At 43.9% G+C, this 16,199-nt stretch overlaps 1 protein-coding gene across 5 annotated transcripts in view; it reads right to left on the bottom strand.

Moving 5' to 3' along the window:
• Positions 1-16,199, bottom strand: part of phf14 (PHD finger protein 14) — a 193,119-nt gene that overhangs the window by 147,634 nt on the left and 29,286 nt on the right. For all 5 annotated transcript variants that reach the window (XM_054745836.2, XM_054745831.2, XM_054745829.2 and 2 more), the window contains exon 4: positions 14,042-14,174. In XM_054745836.2, coding sequence (XP_054601811.1) covers positions 14,042-14,174 — 133 coding nt within the window. The remainder of the gene's footprint in view (positions 1-14,041; positions 14,175-16,199) is intronic.

The following is a 16,199-nucleotide window of genomic DNA, read 5'->3' as shown; positions in this document are numbered from 1 at the left end:
TTCCATTAGAGCAAGCCTCTGATTGGTGGGTAGAATCAGCCCACATGGGCTTAAGACAAGGATGTGTGGAATCAACCGGGCCAGGCTGGGACCGACTGGGGCTACCCGGCCCAGGCCGACCCGGTACAGATGGGAATGGCCCATAAGTCAGTGTAGGTACTGGTCAGAGCAGGTCTGTTCAGGTGCAAACACAACAAAGGGTCAGGTGACTGAAACAATGCAGCTGGAGTGGGCAGGTCATTCATGAGTCCGACCGCAGAGAGGAAAAAACTGTTTTGTGGAGAGAGATTCTGGTCCAGATGGATGTGAGCCTTTCCCATCGATCATCCCAGATAAACCTGTAACTGTGTTACTGTACTTCTACCTGCTGGTTTAACAGACTTATGGTTAAACTGGAGCTAAAATCTGCTGTGTTCCTTTTGAACCGGGAGAGTAAGCTCCGACTCTTAAGCTGTGGCTTGCTGGCTAATATGAGCTAAGCTGACAAAAAATGATGCAAGCTGGATAACTTTATAATCTCTGAAGAAACGATTATTCTTGTCCAAAAAGATGATCTTAGCAGGAAAAAAGGCTGAGTTAACAGAGCAGAAATTATTTCACCTGAAATTAAATTGAATACAGAACTGTCTAAGCTTATTGTCTTCAACAATGGCTAACCGGTTAGGCCCAAAGCCACCCACACATCGGGGGTCTCATTTAAAAAACATTGCATAGAATCCTTGCCAAAATCGTACTTAAGCTCAGCAAAATAAATGTACTTACGCCAAGTAGGTTTGTGACCTATAAACATGGAGTACGCACAGCTACACGCAATCTCCGCTTTATAACCGGTGCGCTATATAGCGGCCGGTAACAAGATGGTGCCTGTGCTTGGCTTAGCCGCACTCATCGGCCACTTTTTCAAACTTTTCTCCACTAACCTCCTCTTTTCCACCTTGCTCCTGTCTGTAATCCTCTTCAGTAGTGTCCCTGCTACCATCTCCTATGATCGCCAGACTCTTTTGTCCTTTCGTTCGTTCATGATCGCCCAAGATGCACCGTGGACGTACCTCCCTCTTTGTTTATCTGAGTGGCCCACTGGCCCAGAGGCCCCCTGGCCCGGAGCCAAACGACGACTACAACCAGGGTGCATCCAGCGATGTTTATCCGGTCCCGGGAAAACGTAGGAGGAAAAGGGATAAACGAGCAGGAATCCAGGTGAGAATAAGACTTCTCTTAAAGCGTGGTTTATCTAGTAAACATTGGCATGATCTTCTAGTTTCTTTTCCTTTGTTTGGCGACTTGAGCGCCACTTCCGCATTCCAGCCAGGCCTGGGGTTCTGGTCATGGTGGAGGCCTAGCTGTTGTTTTCAGAAACCATTTTCCATGTAGCTCTACAACCTCTGGTCACTTTGCTTCCTTTGAACTGCAGCTGATTAAAGTCGGGCGTAAGGACCCGTTCTACTGTGCTGTGGTCTATCGTCCACCTGGTCCAAACAGTTCTTTCCTTCAGGAGTTTAGTGACTTTCTATCCTCCACTGTGAAGCTGTCCAGACTGGTGATTGTTGGTGACTTTAACATCCACGTTGATGATCCCTCCGATCACTTTGCCATGAATTTCTCCAGCCTCATGGACTCCTTCAGATTTACCCAGCATGTTTCTGGCCCCACACACACCAGGGGCACACTCTAGACCTTGTTTTTACCCTGAGTCTAAATGCTGACAGTGTTTGTCCTGAGGACGTTTATATTTCAGATCACCATTGCATTTTCTTTAACTTGTCAGTTTCTGCGTCCCCACCTCCTGCTCGCTGTATGGTTAGTTCTCGTTTTCTTAATGAGAGCACAGCTAGCAATTTTTCTGCTGCTTTTGATCCACCCTGTTCTTCTGATAACGACCCAGATTCCTTAACTTCTCAGTTTAACGAGCACTGCCTCTCCATTCTGGACAACATCTGTCCTGTCAGAACCAGATCAGTTCCTGCAGTGAACCCTACTCCCTGGTTTAATGACAGCCTTTGCAGCCTGCAGCACCAATGCAGAAAAATTGAGCGCTTGTGGAAGAAAACCCATCTCCACGTCCATCTGCTGCACCTAAAGGATCTTCTGACATCCTTTAACTCTGCAGTCAGAGACGCAAGGGTTTCCTATTTTTCCAACCTGGTGTCCCAGAGCAAAGGGAACCCCAAGGTGCTGTTTAACACCATCAGCAGCATCGTCTCTCCTGCCTCTTCTACAGCCTCCATCCACTCTGTTGCAGACTGTGAGAACTTTGTCTTTCTTTGTGGACAAAGTCACCAAGGTTAGATCTAGCATCTCTCCTTCAGCCTTATCGCTGCCTCTCCCGACTCCAACCAGGCCCATCATCCTAGATAGCTTTGCTCCTGTTAACTAGTTAACTCTATGAAGACCTCTGCAAGCCCCCTCCACATCTTACCCTCATCTTTGTTTAAAAGTGCTTTTCAGTCCATCGGTCTCAGCGTGCTCTCCATTATTAATGCTTCTCTGGTTTCTGGTCAGGTCCCTGCTTATTTTAAGAACGCTGTAATCCACCCGCTTCTTAAAAAACAGAGTCTTGACCCGTCTCTCCATAGCAGTTTCAGACCCATCTCTAAACTTCCGTTCATCTCCAAGATCTTGGAAAAGGTTGTGGCTAAACAACTCACAGCTGCTCTTGATGAACATAACATCTATGATTGCTTACAGTCAGGTTTTTGTAGAACTCATCCTACTGAAACAGCTCTTCTTAGGGTCTCTAATGACCTTCTGACTCACAGTGATGCAGGGGACTGTTCTGTTCTGGTCCTGCTGGACCTGACTGCAGCCTTTGACACTGTTGACCATCACCTGCTACTGGAGAGGCCAAGAGACTGGGTAGGCCTATCAGGATCTGCTCTGGAGTGGTTCTCCTCTTATCTTTCTGAGCGCTCCTTTTCGGTGGCCGTCTCTAAGTTTAGGTCCTCCACCACCTCCCTTACCCATGGTGTCCCACAAGGTTCTGTGCTGGGGCTCTTCCTCCTCTATCTGTTTCCTCTTCAGCACCTCCTGAGCTCCCTCAAAGGAATCTCCTACCATCTTTATGCAGATGACATCCAACTGCACATCTCCGTTAAGCCCCATGAGATGTCTAAGCTGCAGCTGTTACACACCTGCTTAGACTCTATCAAAACCTGGATGGCTGGGAGCTTTCTACAGCCGAATAAAGATAAGACTGAGATCCTCATCTGTGCCCCAGACAAGCTGGTTCCCAAAGTCAGAGACTCTTGGTCAGCTTGCTTCTCACACCAAACCTTCCATCAGGAATCCTGGCGTGACCTTTGACCCAGCTCTCACCCTGGATTCTCATGTCAGTTCTCTTGTTCGCTCTTCCTTCTTCCATCTCAGGAACATTGCTAAGCTGAGTCCCATTGTGTCTCGCTCTGAACTTGAGACTGTTATCTACACCTCCATCTCCTCACGCTTAGACTACTGTAACTCTCTTTTCACGTGTCTGAGCAGAACCTCCCTGAACCGTCTACAGGTGGTTCAGAATGCCTGTGCTCGGCTTCTGACCAAGTCCTCCTAATACACCCACATCACCCCGCTTCTCCTCCAGCTTCACTGACTGCCAGTCAACTTCAGGGTTCATTTCAAGATCCTGGTTTTGGTCTATAGGGCTATACATCTTTCATTGATCTTCTTAGTCCCTACACCCCCAGCAGGTCCCTGAGGTCCAGTGATCAAAGCCTACTGGTTGTGCAGCACCAGGCTAGACCAAAGGTGACAGCTCATGTGCTGCTGTGGCCCCCAGACTCTGGACCCCCCCCCCCCCCCCCCCCGCCCGAGCCTGAGATCAGTGGACTCCTTTCAAAAGCAGCTGAAAACTCACTTGTTCAAGCTGGCTTTTGTATGACCTTCTTCACCACTCTCTTTATTCTGCTCTCTCCACCTATTCCACCTTCCTCAGGATCCACAGATTTTCCTCTTTCCTATTCACGCTCTCTCTTTCTTAACTTTTTTTATCACAATTGTCTATTTTTTATTCATTTGAAATATATTTTTAACCATTTTCTAAATTCTTTTTTATATTTTTACATTTTTTGTTTTTGTGAAGCGCCTCGTGATTTATATCTTGAGAGGCGCTATAGAAATTATATTTTCTTCTTCTTCTTCTTCTCTTTCCTCTTCTATAAATCAGAGACTAATGAGAGAGGTTCTCAGCTGCTTTTTAGTCATATCGCGCCCTCAACACACTCACTTTCTGCCATAAATGGTCGATGCAAAGTGCCTTGTGGATCTCATGCATATACATAAGCCAGCTTGTTGCAACATTTTGATCACAACCGCAGATCAAGGAAGCGCAATTTCGAAAGCAGAAATTGAGGTACTTGTGGGTGAGGTGGAGAAATGAAAGAAAGTGCTTTTGAAAAACAAATAAGAGAAAATCCACGGAGCGGCACAGCGTTGCTGAAGCCGCCAATCCTATGAGTTCTTCAGAGAAATCTGTGGTGGATATAAAAAAATAGTCTGATCAGGATTCGATCCCCAGACTCCCGGGTGGAAAGTTATCTACGCAGTTTTCCGACGTAAGCAAGCTTTATAAATGAGGCACCTGGTGCTTACACACAAAACGGGGTCTGCAAACAGCGCAAGTCATTTTCTACGCAAACTTTGCAATTTACAAAGAAAAGTTGATGGAAAATGTGCACAAATAAACAACCTGACACTGGCGTATGCATGATTTTAGAGACTGGGAACTGGCAGCACAGCTGGTGAGAGGGTGAATTTAAGACATGTTTACAGACCTGCAGACACACACACACACACACACTGCGCAGAGAAGTGGAACTCTGCACCACAACAAATCGGGCATCAATGCCCTTGTCTGGTTTTCTTAAACAATAACACTTTATTTATTTATTTACCGTAAATCCTCTAATATTAGCCTGTATTTAATTAACTGTCGGGTATCATATTTTGGCCGGTGTCGGAGTCGGCGGAGGTGAATAATGGCCGGTTTTTCATTGTGGCCGGGTGGAATGTGGTAACAAGCAAGTACCACAGGGGGGGCGGTTGTGTCATCCGTCTCACTTTTGACTTGCCAGTGATAGACGGCGAGGGTAACTTTAACCGTGCGGAGACGAAGAGGAGGCGAAAATTTGAAATCAAGTTCAAAGAGAACGTGCTGATTATGCTGCAGAACACTCTGGGGAGCAGTAGCAGGGGTTGTATGAACTAGTCACTAGTCGACTTCACTGCTCTATAGTGACTTTTTATGCCTGTCGTCGACTAGTCGCTGTCACGTGATAATGACCAGCAAGATGCAGTCCATGGAAAAGACAGCAGCCTGCTGTCAGCAGGTGACAAGCTCCTGCGCGTCTGGAGGCAACGCGCTGTGCCAGAGCGTCGGTACTGACACCCGCCGTAAAACGGACATTTAACCAAATTGTGACCTTTCCCCTCTTGCAATTTAACCTTCCCCTCACCCCCATCCTAACCTTAACCAGCTTGCGTATGCAAAGCTCTGATTATTGACGCGCTCCAGACATCTGCGTCCTGAGCACGGCCACAGTAACATTATCAAATTAGGTGTCGCCATCTCAAAAACTAATTTAACACGCGATCATTCATGTCGGCTCATTTCCTTTTATGTTTTCTGTCTTTTATTCTTTTATTTGTGCCTGATGTGTTTCGCTGCTGTGGATCGGGGCGCATCACCTGTTTTGTCCTCGGTGACTTCACCTCACTGATGTGGCTGGCGCACACTCCGCTGTTTTTGCGGTCGGTAGATCTTTTAGGACTGCAGTTCAAAGGAAACTCATGAGGTGAATATATATGAACCCAGGTAGCAGTTTTTCTTTAGGATTGAGATGAGATGCAGGAAGATAACAAACAGGCAGGACAGAAAAATAGTCAAATAAAAACAAGTTAGTTTTTGTACCTGGTGGTTGCAACAAACAGACACCATTGAAGGTAATCAGAAGTGAGGAACAGAAAATGAAATAATTATTTTAATGTTTAGAGCAGCAGAAACTCCGAGAGGCTGCAGGCGCATCAGTGAGTTTGCGGCCGCTGCGCAGGAGGAGGGGAGAGATGGCTGAAGCAGAAACTACCGTTGTTAAAAGAAATGTGTTTAACTTTGAAAATGTGGGCGCAATTTTAATTGTCAAAAACTCCAGCGAACAATTAGTTCATTTTGCTCAAATAGAAATTGAGGCCTGCCTCAAATTCTGGTCCTCCTTCCAATAAAGGCCTGGAGCTTGATGAGCTAGAGTCAAATACAGGCCCGGGCCTGTATTAGAGGATTTACGGTATTTTTTTGCTGAGCTTTTATTGTATTTCAGTAAGGATTCAGAACAAAGTTGTATAACTATGGCCCTTGAATATCAGGTGTGATATTTGTGAAGATGTCCAGAAGGTTTAAACCAGATTGAGCTCACAAAAGTACATCAAAGGGCAACATTTACAATCTACTGGGAGAAATATGATTTTCATATTGATCATGTTTTGGTATTGTGTGCATTTCTGTAATCTTTTGTAAAAATGTGCTAAGTCTTCTTCAGTCTTAGTGTTTTAAATGACACATTTCTAAAAGAGAAAAAGAAAAGAACATGAATCATCTGGCAGCTCGACAAGAATCAGATGGTCCAAAGGGAATCTGGTCAAATCAGGATCCACATCCTTCCATCTTTGATCTCCCACCTTAGACTTTCTGTCCACCTTTCATGTTGGGCTCTGATGGTGTCCAGACAAGGAGAGAACAAGAACAAAGAAAAGCAGAAGACTGACTTGAAGCAGAGCGCAGAAACTGACAGCTCCTCTCTGACTCTGAATAATACCATCTTTCTGCTGGTCTTAACCTGATAACAGTGACTTTAATAATCAGAGTTCATTCTGACTTCAGCAGGACTGAATTTGTATTTTCTGTTTACTTCAGCTCCAAAATAATATTTAATGTTGACAAACAAAAACACAGCTTGTTTAGAAGAAAAGGGCCTTCCCTAAAGTAAGTTACCATGAGTCGGATCTCCTATTGGCTGGAATGTGCCTAAGATGGTCTTTGCTACTGTTTGACTCCTCGTGTTGAATTAAATATCATGGCTAAGAGGACTCCATCAAACGTTTAGGAAGAAAATAAGCTTAAGGAAAATGTATAGCAAAATACGCACGCACGGGCATCAAGAACATAAGTATAGGATGTCTGTGGTTAAACAGCAGCTGGCTCCGCACACTGATTGGTCCTTTTCTCGTTGAGTCCCGCCTGTTCAAGTAGCTGATTGGTTCTTACTTCTGTTCGCTCATTTTTTGTTTTCTGATTGGATTTTCATTACTGCCAAATTTTCGTTGTCTTTTATTTGGCAACGAAGACGTTGATCAATATTTGTCATAACTTCCTGTTTATAGAAGTGATCCTTTTTTGTTTCGTTTTATTCGCAAAAATGTGTTTGTCACAGAATAAAAAACAAACCAAAGTATTTCAGCAACAAAACTGCCACCACTTTCATTGAAATAATCATTAAATCTATGTGATGTCAGAAAACAACACCTGGTTTTGGACCGGAGACAAAGATGTTGTAATGTTATGTTGCCATTAAACAGTTACGTGGATCTTTCTAACATGATAAATCAGCAGATTTTCACAACTTTGTAAAAATGGGTTTGGATCTTGTTGTTACCTGCAACTGAGACTGTGATGCTTATCCCTAAATCAGCTGTTAGGATAGATCCTCATCCATCTTTTGAGATTATAATGGTGAGCTTTAAGGGCCAGTTGGGAATGAGACCGTTGCATCCATATTTATACCACGCACTCGTTCCTATACATGTTTATTCAGTTTTTCATCTGTATTACAAATCATAATATTAATGTTCTGCTTCTTTTTTGTACACACGCCATCCATATTTAAGGCATGTCAGAGAATCTCCAAAGCAAAAGTGTTTGGTCATTGGAATAAACCTCCAAATACACAAGTTAGTCATGCACAAAGAGGACAAATGTGTACGAACACCAAACTTACGAGTAGAATTAAGTCCGATCTTCAAAAAGTCCAGTAAAAGAAGAGCGATTTCCGTCCTTGGAGAGAAAGATAAGAAATGGCCACACGTATTGCCGTGCTTCTTCTTCTCCCAAACGCCACAGCAAACCATTTCATCTCCCCGCAGTGTCTTCTCGGGGTGATTAAAGGCGTCTCCAAGGAAGAAAATATCAACCAGCCAAAGGAACACGATAAATTTAAGAGCTGCTCCTAATATCATATCTGCCTATGGAGAACTGGTGATTAGGACTGCTCCCAACCTCTACTTCCGTGTGTGTGTGTGTGTGTGTGTGTGTGTGTGTGTGTGTGCACATATCCTTCATTAAAGAGTGTGTCAGCTCTGCTCCCTGAAAATGTGCAGCAAGTTCTGCTTTGACCTCAAACCAGCCTTCCGGAGTTCTAGCCTCAAAAGGTGTTATTCCAGAAGCCGATGCAGCGCGGCCCCGACCGCTGTTCCCCAGGGCACGGTTCGGTATTTTCCCTCTACTTTCTCCTTTATTTTTAGTCCTTGCTCCGCTGAGGTACCTAGCAAGGCAGAGTCGGGCCGACATCGTGATTCTGGCAGCTGATTGGTTAGGGGTCAGAGTCACAGTGTGCTCCAGAGTTTTTTGCCTTGTGTTTCACTGCCTGCAGCCATTTCCTGGTTCAGTCTGACAAAAAGCCAAGAAACTGAACTAAATGTCCAGCAACACCCCCATTTTTCAGCTGAGTTGTGTTTCTGTGGAACACACAGGTTACCTTACACTGTTTACTGATCCTCTTATGTTATTTTGCCATAAGTAAAAATCATGAACCCCCCGCACCTATAAGGGGCACACCCACATTCTGTCATGGAGCAGGCATGGGAACAAAACCACACTCAGATGGGCTGAACACGCTGCAGAGAGCTGTTTTAGGCCAAGTAGTGCTCCTGGAAAACCACCTAAAGTGTTTTAGTGAATCGAGATCAGGATCCGGTCTAGTGTCGTCCACAGTTAAGGTGTGAAACCAAACCCTTTTGTCTTTTGGTTTGGAAAACAAACTTGGCGCTATTGAGAAAGTCAGTGACTGGTACATTTGAAACAGGAAAAAACTGAATTTTGTGCAAAAGTTCATTTATTTCCATAACTGAACTTAAAAGGTGAAACTAATATCTGAGACAGAGTCATTATACATAAAACCATATATAAGTGTGATGATTATGCTTACAGCTGATAAAAATATGATATTCATGATCTCAGACAATTAGAATATAAAGGTTCAGTATTCTAGACTCTAAGGCCTAGTCAACACGTAGCCGGGTTTTTTAAAAACGAATATCCGCCCCTCCAAAAACTTGCATCCACACCACCTCATTTAAAAAAAAACTCTGTCCACACGTACCCGGATAAATACGTTGTTAAGGACATGCCAGACCTGTAGGCGGCAGTACTTCCCCCGTTCTTAACCTCGTCCTTCGTCTGTGGTCTTCCGCAAGGAGCAGTAATTCCGCTTGCAAAAACAAACAAGCAAAAAGCGCTTGGACAATTGATAAAGCGAGCGCAGCTCTGAGGGCATCCATGCTGTCGGCTAGCGTAAACACAAGTCGCACACGTGATGTGAGCATTTTTTTGTCGTGGAAAGTGACGTTGCAGACATTAAAACTCCGGTTTTGTCCGTCCACACGCAGACACCCAAAACGGAGAAAACGCAGATCTTCACTTTGGCCGGAGTTTTTAAAAAGATCCGTTTTCGTGTGGATGACAGGCCAAAACGTAGGAAAATATCTACGTTTTGGCAGATCCCCGGCTACGTGTGGACAGGGCCCAAGTGTCACACTCTAATCAGCTAATGAATCCAGAACACCTGCTAAGGGTTCCTGAGCCTTTAGAGCAGGGGTGTCAAACTCAAACTCACATGGGGCCGAAATGAAACTCTGGGACGGAGTCGAGGGCCAAACTTAATATTTTTGAAAAAGTGACGGCAAATTTGCACATTTTCTTTATCAACATATATGCAATTTTGAACCTTTAAATTTGGAAACAAACATATTTCTGCATTAACACTGAATGTGGAATAACCAAATTACACACGAGCAAGTCAGTTTTAAATAAAAGGCATCAGTGGTATTCATTACTTGTGGTATAATCAGTATTTTTAAAATCTTTAAAATCTTTAAATCTTTTCTCACGGGCCAACAACAAAATAAAGATATAATTTTATCTTAAATGAAAATGCAACATCTCACCTGTTAACTTTCATGTTTTGGAGCAGAAAAAGAGCATCAAACCAACATATTTAAAGCTCAGTTTGCTCCACTGGTTTACTGTGATGCTCACCTGTTCCAGCCAGATACCTGCATCATGGGGTTGATCTGAGCTGAGGAGGAGACTCCTGTTGTTGTGTTCATCTTCATCATAATAATGACAACATCAGATGACAATAGGTGCTCACATAGGTTTGTGCTGATGAACATGTCTGAGCAGCTGGACCACGTTGTTGTGTGTCGGGGAGGAAACACAACCACAGCGACCACAGAGTCGTGCTGGTTTGAGCGTGTCGCTGCTCGCTGGAGTTATATCAGCTCTGTCTGGACGTTAGTTTGAAAACTTTCTCTTTAAGTCGTGAACACATTACTGAGAGGCTAGAATCTCCGTTTCTGGGCTTCAACGTCAGAAAATAGCTGAGTGAACTCGGCGCTGAGTGAGAGGAGTGTTTAGTTTGTCCGAGACAGCGGAGCTGCAGACACCGGCAGCAGGCGCTGGGAAAAACACAAAGGAGGGGGCGCGTCGGCTCCGCGCTAACACCGCAAAGCATCATGGGAGTTGAAGTCTTTGCGGTAAAATCGGCCAGCGGGCCAGTTTTAATATATTTTTGATATTTATCTCGCGGGCCACATAAAAATGCTCCGCGGGCCAGATGCGGCCCGCGGGCCTTGACGCTGACATATGTGCTTTAGATGGTCTCTCAGTTTAAGATGGATTACTGACATAAATTAACTTTTGCACCAGAATCTCATTGTTTGAGTTCCACTTGTAACTCCCAGACAATTAAAAAATACTTTAGTGTCCCTTAATCCTTGGATGATTTAGCATCTTTTGAAATTGGACATGCCTACTTCCGCCTAACTAGGTTGTTGGTTTCTTATTCCTTTCTCAGCTTTTTCCCTTCAGAGGTCTCCGCAGCCAATCACCTGTCTCCATTTAGTCCTATCTATGTCATCATTGTCTCTCCTCTGGGCATGTCCAAACCATCTCAATCTGTCCTCTCTGATGTTATCTCCATAACATCTAACATGAGCAGTCCCTCTGGTGGACTCATTCCTGATCCTATCCATCCCCGTCACTCCCAACATCAGGAGCTCTGCAGCCTTCCACTGATTCTGTTGCTTTGGACCGTGTAGACCAAAAGTCCTCTACCTTCTTCCTACTCCCTGTAACATCACCCTTCCACTTGCGTCCCTCTCAACACCAGTATCTCATCAACACCAGTGGCAGTCGTTATTCTCTGCCTCCACCAATCCGGGATGAAACCCGTTTATGATTTGGATCAGGTTTTAAACTTGGGACATGATCTATAGATTCATTGAGAAAAAAAATGTGGAAAAACGTGGAAGAATTTAAAAAATTGTGCAGGTTGAAACGAAACGTCATAGTGCTACCTAGTTAATTGCTTTTTCCACAAGTATAATTAACGTGTCAAGACTTTAGAACCCAATAAAGGATAAGATGAACTTTGGTGATAGGGGGCGCTATAGGGTCCAAAAGTTTATATCCACAGAACGGATAGATGAATTTACACAAAACTTGGTTCTGATGTCAATAACTACACCCTGAGGCTATATTTTGATTAAAAAGTGGGTATGGCTTAAAAGATATATCCTATTTGACCTTTGACCTCATGGAAAAAAAAATTCTGTCTATTTTAAGACTGATCCAAAACTAGCAGGCGCTGTAAAAAGAAAAATGTTGTAAAAGGCCTGTATTTTATATAGCACAGGGATGTCAAATATATGGCCCACGGGCCGGATCCGGCCCGCAAACGGGTTAAATCCGGCCCACAGGATGGTTGTGTAAACTTTATTTTCATACTTTACAATGTAGAGTGAAAATAAACTTATCTTTGTGAGCAAGTTTTCTCTGTAATGAGTATAAATAAAACAAAGCTGCGCTCAAGGCTCACACAAGAACTTGAGTCACATCCTGAAGTTGGCCGCCACTCAGGATGTGACTTCTGATGTTGATGTGCTGGTGAAAGCTAAAAGATGTAAAGTAAAATGAGTCAAATATACTTTAAGTGCTGCATGAAACTGATCTAGCCATGTGATCTGTAAGCTCTTTGAATCGTTAAGGAATGTTTTTTTATTTATTTATTTTTTATTCAAATTTTCAAGTACACTTCAGGTGTTGTACTTGTACTATTTTGGATACACTGTCCTCAGGCTCCAGCCTTGTTTTATATTGATTGTATTAAAACAAAGAAAACAATCTGAAGTTGTTTTTAATTTACCGGTCCGGCCCACTTGAGACTAGATTTCCCTCAATGTGGCCCCTGAGCTAAAATGAGTTTGACACCCCTGATATAGCGCCTTCTAGAGTCCTGGAACCCCCCAAGGCGCTTAACAACACAATCAGTCATTCACCCATTCACACACACATTCACACCCTGGTGGTGATGAGCTACGATGTAGCTACAGCTGCCCTGGGGCGCACTGACAGAGGTGAATCTACCGTACACAGCGCCACCGGTCCCTCCAACCACCACCAGTGGGCAAGGGGGGGTTACCCCCAAATTCCACTACCTCCGCTCCGGTCCGCCCCCGCCTTCCGCAGCCGCTCGCTTCCGAACGCAATTTTTACTGGTACCCGCTCTACAACGGCTCCGCTCCGGTGCGGAGACCTGAGGTGGGCAAACAAGCATGCGCGGGATTTTCGAGATCTTGCGATACAGTCCGAGCAATAAACGCAGAAGTTAGATCCAAACACCCGTTGTGTGGGAGAAGCATCGAAATGAACTGTTTAATCTGCCCATCATTTGTGTTGAGAGATCAGCAGTGTTTGGATCAACAAAGTGTGACTACTTTGATAGTGGAAACTGTATTTATGGCTTACTTTTGTGCATTTAAACTTCAGCCGCCATTGATAGTTGTTAAAAGTTGTTAAACCTGTGCATATGAAACAAAAAACGCCCTTTGTTTATCGATTTATTGTGAAAAACGGAAGTTGTGCTTGCTCCTTTTCCTGTTGGGCCGTTGTGATTCCTGTCCATTGACTGCGGAGGTGATCCGGCGTCCGGCGAAAATAGGATCGATTCTATTTTTGCCGGACGCCGGAACAGAGGGTGGCGCACTGCGCCGCACTGCCGGAGCACGGCCGCAGTAGTGGAATAGCTCTGATTGACTACAACGGGACCGATTTTGCTCCAGAGTTCGTGCCGGAGCGGAGCGGAGGTAGTGGAATTTGGGGGTTAAGCGTCTTGCCCAAGGACACAGCAACAGACTGAATGGGGCTCGAACCAGCAACCTTCCGATTACAGGGCGAGCACTTAACTCCTGTGCCACCGTCTCTCTGTAATGTAGTGTCAAATTGGCAGAGTGTAAGTTCATGAAAGTTGGAGGGTATCTTCAAGGTACGACACTAAATTATCAATGTGGTAATGATCAGAGCGACATCTATAAAGCCACAAAACGGATCCGTGTGTCCTGCTTTCCTCCGTCACCACTACAAGCACAGCTTCCAATTGAGAACCAGTTTATTTGTTAATTAAAAGCATAATTGGGAAATAATATTAGGAAAAATGTGTTTAGCTGTTCCCCAGCTAGAGGTGTGTGTTCAATAACAAGAGGCGTTGTTTCCAACAGTAATCACAGAAGTAGGGGGAGGGGCTTATGGTGCGATTAATGTTTCCACCTCTAGATGGTGCCCTCTGTGAAAAAAACCTGGACTTCCGCATTAAACGTGTTTTTTAACAATGTCGAAGCATGACTTTATGAAGTGGTTGTGATTGTCTTGTGAATAATTTGGGCACAAATCAGTTCTAGCTCTGTGTTTACTGATCCAGAGTTTTGGTGAGCTCAGGCTGCAGCTTACCTTCATGCACAGTCACCCCACAGTTGTCACACTGGATAATCTCATCTGCATCCTCACTGTTGTCTCCCAAGCAAACGCAGCAGATCAGGATGTGCTGAGTGTTCCAAGTCTGAGAGCGGTCGAGCAAAGCATCCTGGGAAATCAGAATAAAGTTAAGCTGCTTGAAGGTGTTGACTGTTCTGGCCACAGAACCACTGACGGCACAAAGTCGATTCTGTAAACACACCTAGAGCATGTTGGGCAGATGATAAACAAGCTGAAGCATTCCTCTTTAATCATCTCAGTAACAATCACATTCCTAACACCCCACCAGACTTTATGCTGACTTTGTAGCTTATGGTTTAGTTTATAGGTCAAGTTTACTCCTATTTTTAATACAATAGCAGCAGTGGTCTCCAGTATGAATGAAAGCCTTCTGGGTTGTTCTCCGGGGGTTAAAGAGCACTGGTGCACCTGTTTGAGGACGTAGTAGTCAGCTAGAAGAGGAAATAGCTTCAGGCGACAGCACTTAAGAGTCTAATTTCCTGATATTTGGGCATCTCACCTCAGATTGGGTAACAGCAACACGACCACTGACTGTCTGCTTTACAACACTGATGTTTTCTCCACAAATATCATAAGCCTGAAGAAGTTCTGCCATGTGGTGAAGTTGCTAATGCTAATGGTTAGCTTCTACTACAGGGGTGGGCAATCCTGGTCCTCGAGGGCAGCTATCCAGCAGGATTTAGTCGTCTCTCTGCTCCGACACACCTGATTCCTGGATGAATCACCTGTTCAGCAGCTCATCAGGCTCTGCAGCAGCCTGTTAATCACCAGCAGATTCAACCCAGGTGTGTTTAAGCAAGTTTAAGCAGCCCTCAAGGACCAGGATTGTCCACTCCTGTTCTACTAGCAGAGACTCGCTCTACCATTTCATTGACACTAAGTCAAAATCAGCCTTCCCCGTCCCGAGTCAAGATGGGTGATCTGGCTCACATAGTTCTTAAATGAGGTGCATGAATGACTCCCAACTCAAGGCCATTCACAGATTTTACAGGTTTCATTAAAGAGCAAGTCACCCCCAAATCCACTTTTTTTTTGCTGATAAACTATAAAAATGAGTGTCTAATCATGCTGTAAACACACGTAGTCAATTCTTTGGCACTTTACTGCATCTTAGTTAAAATTTAAATATTCTGCCCAAAACTCAGTGGTGTAGCATTTGCTATCAGTAGCTTTAGCAGCAGAGAGTGAGGTAGTGCCAACTCAGCGACTTTGTGATGAACCTAGCTACATTTCTGAGGACCTTAGCTACTTTCTTCTAGATATTTCCTGCAAATTAGCAACAAAATAGCCATTTTTGCTTCGAACCGTTATTTGAATGTTGTTTCAGCTGTCATCAACGATAAAACAGTTACAGATACAAAAGACACTAATGGCGCTTTAGCTCATATATATACTGTATATATATATATATATATATATATATATATACACAGTATATATAGCCAGATACAAATAAATATATATGTCAGACGTCACTCGACAGACAGGGTTAAAAAAATATGATCGACCTTTTTCCCCATCACTTTCATTTTTATGTTTATGTATTATGTATTTTTGAAATAGTAATTAATAAACATTCAATACCATTACAATTTCCTTTGATTTAATTTTAAATAAATATTTAGAGTGCCCAGGTAGCACATAAACAATGCAATTTAACGGTTTTCTTATAGCAGGAACGTTTAACCAGAGCGCTCTCCTTCCTTCTGCTCTGCATAAACCTGAACTGGCCACCTACTTGTGCGTAATCAAATGTCTATAGGGGAAAATATGGAAAAGCTTTAGCCATGAGGTTCACTTTTGCCTCAGACTGACTTTTTGCTGTTTTATGGTGTGGCTGAATCTGCGATCCGCTGCCACGCGGACTGGAATAACAAATGCTGCAGTAACATGAGTTGTAGTCAGGTTCATGAGGAGTCACTGGCTGGAGCAGACTCGATTTTAATACATCATCCCAAAATAGAAGCTAATATCTTAATTTGATTTTGAATGAAAAATTTTATAAAACCTCTTAAAAGTTTTGATCACAGAGGAGGCAGCGCTCATTTCTGTCTTCAGTCTGACGGCACAGCACAGCATGCACTTGTTGAATCAGTGTGTGTGCATTTCCTAC

The sequence above is a fragment of the Nothobranchius furzeri genome, chromosome 11 (assembly GCF_043380555.1).
Source record: "Nothobranchius furzeri strain GRZ-AD chromosome 11, NfurGRZ-RIMD1, whole genome shotgun sequence".
NCBI lineage: Eukaryota > Metazoa > Chordata > Actinopteri > Cyprinodontiformes > Nothobranchiidae > Nothobranchius > Nothobranchius furzeri.
This window is presented reverse-complemented; position numbering and strand designations above follow the sequence as displayed.